Source organism: Borostomias antarcticus (genome assembly GCF_949987555.1).
Source record: "Borostomias antarcticus genome assembly, chromosome: 6".
Classification (NCBI taxonomy): domain Eukaryota; kingdom Metazoa; phylum Chordata; class Actinopteri; order Stomiiformes; family Stomiidae; genus Borostomias; species Borostomias antarcticus.
Window position 1 is genome coordinate 29098326 of NC_140239.1, and position 6438 is coordinate 29104763.

Consider the following 6438-nt stretch of genomic DNA (forward strand, 5'->3'; position numbering starts at 1 on the left):
TCAGGTTTCACTGGAGATTACCAGAGAACATGTTCTGCGTCTGAATGTTTTCTGTTAGGCCTATGCAGTTTGAGGTTTATGAAAAAGTGCTGTATAAATCAAATGTATATTTTATTTATTGTTTATTTCTCAGGGACAATGTACATTAATGAATGTACCTGAAAATTAGCCAAGAAGACTAGTTTTCATCTGTAGTCCCTATTATTAATAGTTATTACTAATGGATAGTTTCACAAAGGTTGTTACAACTGTTACTTCTCATGGATACATCCGCCTGCCAAACTCATCCACAACCAATGTGTAGCGCCCACCTGAGTGAAGCTCAGCTACCAGTAGGCACGAAAGCAATCTGCACATCAGATAATAGTGTGGAGAGATGTGTGTTCTGGAGCTGTAATGTAATGGAGCTGACTTGCCCTCCTTGAGACCCTCTCATTCTACTCCAGTGAAGAGGATCCTGAATCTTGAAAAAATGAATCTTGAAAAAATTCAGTCTTATGAATACTCAATTTCTAAACAAAAACTGCTGACCACACAGAGTTAATGTAAAGATATGGTTTAACCTTTATTTTTTTAATGGTATGAACTGCTACAGTTTATTTGTATAAAAATGCATAATCTATACTAGTTAATGGTCAAAAACCTCATTGAATTTAATGATAGAAAATAAGTAATATCTCTCACTCCTGGCTGGTCAGCCCTCTGCCAATCACTTGTTTCTTACCAATATAATGTGCCCGAGCAAAGACTTAAGCATTGTAATAAAAAGATTCAAACAACGAGTCTGCCGTATAATTTCTTAAGGGCTGTGTTTACAACATGAAGGCATCTCAGGCCTGAACTGCCTGTCTAATCTACAAATCATAAGGACCGCCATAATTTAGGATGACAGGTTATTTATAGATCAGATAGATGGGCCAAACCACCTGAATGTTTTTAAGTGTCACCAACACAGCCATTATCATATTTTTGTCATTGTTTGAGTAAAAAAAAAGTTAAATATGTTCCTAATAAGAACACAACATTTATGACATTCTATGTAACCAATTACCATTTCATGTTTGACACTTGAACATATTTAAGTATGACCAAGGTAAAACATCGCCACGTTTGCAGTTAATAAATAGAATAAGTTAAAAGTTGTAACATGAATGGGAGATACCCATGATCCTTCACTTGAAAGGAAACGATTGATAATGTATGTGACTTCTAATGGTAAAACAATGATAGCCCACAGGCTAGACAACTAACTATGCTGCTAAAGTTGTATGGCTCAAGGTTTTGTGGTGGTGATGTGATTCTGAGAAATCTTGTACACGGTGCACACAGCACCAAACCATTGACGAAGGCAAAGGCTGCATCACATTGTGAGCATACAGAGTTCAGGTTTTTTTTCTACAATGCCTCTTAGCTGCTAGCTCACAAATACACCCAAAGATAAACCTTAGGACGAGGGAAACGAAATCCCAGGCATATACTGTAGAGCTTTTGTGCAAGTACTCTCGTTAAAGGCATATAGAAAATAAGACTCTCGAAAAACAATTGAGATGTATTACCGTAAAAATATATACTAGAATACTTTTATATAAACATTTTCGATCTTTCATCTTTTTTCATCTTTTTTTTAAGAAAATATGTGGAGGTCATGTAAATATTTTGTTCTGCGCTCATTTCATGTAGTGATATACTGCAAGTGCAATAAATTAAACTGAAAACATACAATAAGAAAAAGTACACAGAAAAACATGCAAAAGAAATAACAATTAAGTTGGAAAACCTTTTCAGAATACTATTTCCTTGCACAGAATTCAGTGTGTGTGTGTGTGTGTGTGTGTGCGTGTGTGTGTGTGTGCGTGCGTGCGTGTGCGTGTGTCACAACCCACATACAAGACAAAGGGGCAAATATCTGGGGCAGTTCGATAAAATGAAGTTCAGTGATGGATCTGCATTGAATACGATTCTATGGTCTGTGATTAGACCCACCTCAGTCTAAAGGCTACGAGCCCACAATGATCTCCATGATGTGGTCAAGTTCATTGAGATCCGGCCTACAGCCTGAGTTGGAGGCGGGGCTGTGCGAGGACGCCAGGCTGTCCAGGAGGTCGTAAGGACCCATCTTGGGGGTGCCCTGCATGCTGGTGAGCATGGTGTCCAGGTCGTAGTACGATGCGTCGACATCTGAAAACAGCTCCTCGAGTGCCGTGTCCGACCCGGGCGTATTGTTCTTGATCTCAAACTTTCCAAACACCTGTCCTGTTGCCGTTTTGGCCTCTTGCCCCGAGGTCTGCTCCTCCTCCTCGTCCTCCTCGTCGTCGTCTCCAAAACCAGAGTCTTCGCCGGCTCCGTTCTCCGACTTGCCCGCCGCTCTCAGCTCCGCCCTCTCCCAGCCGACGGCGGACAACAGACAGGTGGTGTCCCCGTCGCTCCCGGCGACGGAACACAAGGCCTCGTCGGCCACCACCTCCTCCTCGTGGCAGCTGTCGTAGCCCATCACCGAGAAGAGCTTGGGCCCGGCGTCCTGCTCCGGCGCCGGGGACCGACACAGAACCTCAGTGGCCACCAGATGTTCCGCCGCGTTCTGACCGGAGTGAGAAAAGGCATCGGTGACCACGTGCCAACTGCCGTCGTGGGTCATCTCCTCTTGGATCTGGCGCACGGTGTTAGCGATGAGCACCGACCGGCAGAGGTTTGGCTCCACCAGCATGTGGCACAGCTGCAGCTTGATCAGAGACATGTCCAGGAGAGACTGACGCTGAAGGCTGTAGGTGGCCATCTTGGGGCCCTCTGGGTTGCAGTTGGTCGGCGTGTCGGTACTGTCGGAGAACTTGCGCTTGGTGCCCTTGGAGTACATGTTGGCCCTGCGGAAGGAGCCGAGTAGAGGACATTGATTAGAATATGTACTGTAGCTCTGAGAAACACAAATCTTTAGCATTTTATTTCTGTGTCGTGTTGTTGTGTAACAGTGCTACACATGTTTACATTGGTAGTTGAGTCAAAACACTGGGTCAAAACATAAATGCAGTTAAAATGTTTTTGGTTTTTTTAAAGATAAACTTAGAAATAATGAATGCTAAACTGTTAATTGTCAAGCCTGAGGAAAGCAATTGCATATGAAGACCATCACATCACAAGACAATTGAAAAATGTACTTCAAATGGTTTGTTCATTTACTTTTTTCTACCTTTCCTACGGCGACGCACGGGCATATACATGAGACGACTTCCTCTTTTGCTCATCACTTCAGCGTGTTACTGACAAACTGCTTCTGTTCAACTCTCACAGGCCCTTGTCAGGCAGACCAGCAAGTTGCCTGCCGAATGAAACACCCAACTTTGTAGAAAAAGCACAGTTTGCTACCACATCTTCTGCCTTAGATGTGTCACCACTCTTTCACGTCTTGAAACAGGCGATACTGACAAAGCTTGGTCTTTGGATAAGATGAAACGCGGTAGTAAGGTCAACTCCAATCTGGCATTCATCTGAATTCTTAGCACAGATTTGGGCTGCTTGCCAGGGTCAACATCCACTGAGCATCTTCTGTTATAAACCATAAGTGAATGCCTGTTAAGACAAAGGGATTCAAAAGCACATTTTGTTTACACACAAAAATCTTTTTTGTTGTTGTTGTTGTTGAAATGTATCTGCCTAACACAGTAATTTGAATACGGTCAATCACCAAACTGAACTGCAATCCCAGATGATATACGAACATTCTGGAAACCATTTGAAAGATATGCAAAACACGATGTGTGAGTGGATAATTATCCATTCAACTATAAAATAGTGCCTTTTAACATTAAAGAAAGAAATCCCACTCCTAATACAAGCATTTGCGCAAGTAAAAAAGAAAAAAGAAGTTGAATAGAAATTGAGAATGCAGACACACACACACATACACTGAAAATTGCTAATGGCTAAACAGCACTTGTACATACATCCAGTACTGAGACGAGTGTGGGGACACTCCAGTCACGACGGCCAGCCACCCAGGGCTGCGGGGAGCCTAAAAGTGACAAACATGCAGCTAAGGCAAGGAGAACACATGACAGTGACCAGCACGTCAACGCACATTACATCCAACGTCACAGGATTGACAGTGTGCCACAAGAGGGGAGGGGGGGGGGACACTGTCCTCTAGGATCAGGTGGTGAGGAGCTATGGGCAACGGACTAACTGTACATCTTCAATACAATTTATTTGTGTTATATTGCATTGGTTGAGAACCTACATGATGCTTTTATGGAGGGGCAATATGAATGATTTTTTTTGCACACCACACTGTTAGTTGCAGGCAAAAAATAAAATCACACCACATAATGTCAAATTATTTCATAGTCAGGGAACAGACTTTTTGTGCAATGGAGATTATTTGTTTAACAGTGCCAAATATCACACCGAAAACCCCAATGACACACTGGTTTTATACGGTTACACACAACATTGAAGGGGATCGGTGGAGGTTTACATGGAGGCATGACGGTTCAGCCTACCTGGAGAAAGAGTGACATCACAGCACTGTAGAAACAGAGACCAGAATGCAATCTGATACACCCTCTATGTGACTAAAACCTACACCACAAGGAAGCTGTCAAAGAAGATGCGAGTGCCTTCCAGGTTTGCACTCATTTGACTAGCCTAATCATTTCAAAAAGCAATGTCTAATTAACTGGAACTGACAGCAATTGTATTCAGTAAAATCTAGGTAGACGTGCAAGCGAAGTGTTCAGAGTACCCCCCACCCCCTAAATAAAACCGTAAATTTGAGCACTCACAAAGCAGCTCAATTGAAAATATTGGCTTTAAACTAGGCTACATACGTGGCTGTGTGCCTCTTCATAATTTGTTGCATGTAAATGTGTCCTACTCTACACATTCTTTTAATTCAACATATTTTTTTTCCAAATTCCCTCCACTCTGAGGCATCATAGACAGCCTACAGTGCATAAGCTAAACCACTTCTACCACAAAGCAATGTCAAAGAGGTTGGGGACCCTCTCTCCCCATAGGCTATGACTTTACCACTGAGCAGGTTGGGAACCCTCTCTCCCAATATGACTTTAACACTGTGCAGGTTGGGAACCCTCTCTTCCAATATGACTTTAACACTGTGCAGGTTGGGAACCCTCTCTTCCAATATGACTTTAACACTGTGCAGGTTGGGAACCCTCTCTTCCAATATGACTTTAACACTGTGCAGGTTGGGAACCCTCTCTTCCAATATGACTTTAACACTGTGCAGGCTCCACCTAGACACACTCATCCCCTCCCCCACCGCACTGACGTGGTAATAACGTTGCTATCACCGCCGGATGAGAATCGACTCCAGCCGGCCCCATAACATGGTCAAAAAAATATTTTAAAAAGAGAGAAAAAAAAGAATGAGACTTGATAAAACTGATCAAATAGCGTTTCCACCACATATTAGCCCTTGATAACTTGAAGTTTATTTTTTCCCCCTATAACCCTGCAATTTTATTCGCAATCACAACCAAGAGAGGGAGGCGACATATAACGTTAGAGGCCATCTTGAATGCATTCTCCAAAACTTCGCTGTCGGTACTTGACAAACATAAGTTACAATGTATCCGGATAAAGCCACGGAACGCGTATGTAAATCTGTAGACAAAATTAGTACGACTATTTAATAGTTATGTCAAATACTACAAAGACAAGTACGAATAGAATGTTGATCAAGAAAATACCGCTCGAGAACTTCCGCATTGGCTGCATTCGAAATCGACCGCGCATTTACTACATTCAAAGGGACTTTTATTTTTTAAAGAGCAGATGGACACTTTTACTCGCTATAATCGAGACAGCGTTACATAACGTACAGTCAGTTTCGTCGGACTTACCTTTAAATAATCTGTTTTATTGGCCGAGGGTTCATGTGATGTTCGTGACTATAGGGATAACGAGCGCAGTCCTCTCCGCGTCTCTCACCCAGGTCTGCTGCTCGGCGGCCAGCTGCGGCAGAGAGGGTGAAGTGGGCGGACACACGCCTCTTGATCGACAGGCCATCGCATGAACTAGGAAAGCATGAACAAAAGCCACAGTGAAGAAACAGATTCCACCACGGGTCTACCCTACAGACAGTACACAATACGGGCTCTGTTTGGGAAACATTTTTGACTAATGTGTTCCACTTGAGGCATACTGAATCTAAATTTAAACAAGAGTACCCCCCAACCTCAGTTGAAATGAGAAGTTAACATTTGGGTAGATGAGTAGGTTAAAGACATGTTTAACTTCCAGTTCTTTTGAAGAGCTTGAAAAACGGATCACCATGTCATTGTTATAACACACACATACACGCACGCACACACACACACACAGGCACACACACACACACACACACACACAGATAACAAAAAGATCACACGCTGTTGGGCATATTACACTTCAACGAACATACATTTGTCAAAATAATCCACGCCA

General features: G+C 42.8%; 1 protein-coding gene across 3 annotated transcripts; it reads right to left on the reverse strand.

The window, feature by feature from the left end:
- Window positions 1–621: 621 nt before the first annotated feature.
- cdca4 (cell division cycle associated 4) lies at window positions 622–5948 on the reverse strand. Of its 3 annotated transcripts, XM_084439976.1 has the most exons (4): window positions 5856–5948; window positions 3936–4003; window positions 3172–3561; window positions 622–2858 (listed from the first exon to the last, which is right to left on the reverse strand). In XM_084439976.1, the coding sequence occupies exons 3-4, from the start codon at window positions 3234–3236 to the stop codon at window positions 1997–1999; spliced, it is 927 nt and encodes a 308-aa protein (XP_084296102.1). In that variant the 5' UTR covers window positions 3237–3561; window positions 3936–4003; window positions 5856–5948; the 3' UTR covers window positions 622–1996. The 3 variants fall into 3 exon arrangements, with proteins under 3 accessions (XP_084296102.1, XP_084296103.1, XP_084296104.1); XM_084439977.1 differs by lacking the exon at window positions 5856–5948 and having other exon boundaries at window positions 3936–4117; XM_084439978.1 differs by lacking the exons at window positions 3936–4003; window positions 5856–5948 and having other exon boundaries at window positions 3172–3831.
- Between the last annotated feature and the right edge of the window lie 490 nt (window positions 5949–6438).

Bases quoted from the DNA above. Each gene is read 5' to 3' on its own strand.
- cdca4 (XM_084439976.1), bottom strand. From the start codon at position 3,236: ATGAGCAAAAGAGGAAGTCGTCTCATGTATATGCCCGTGCGTCGCCGT. The intron at 2,859-3,171 runs GTAAATGAACAA...CTCCTTCCGCAG, and splicing joins CGTAGGAAAGGTAGAAAAAA to GGCCAACATGTACTCCAAGG.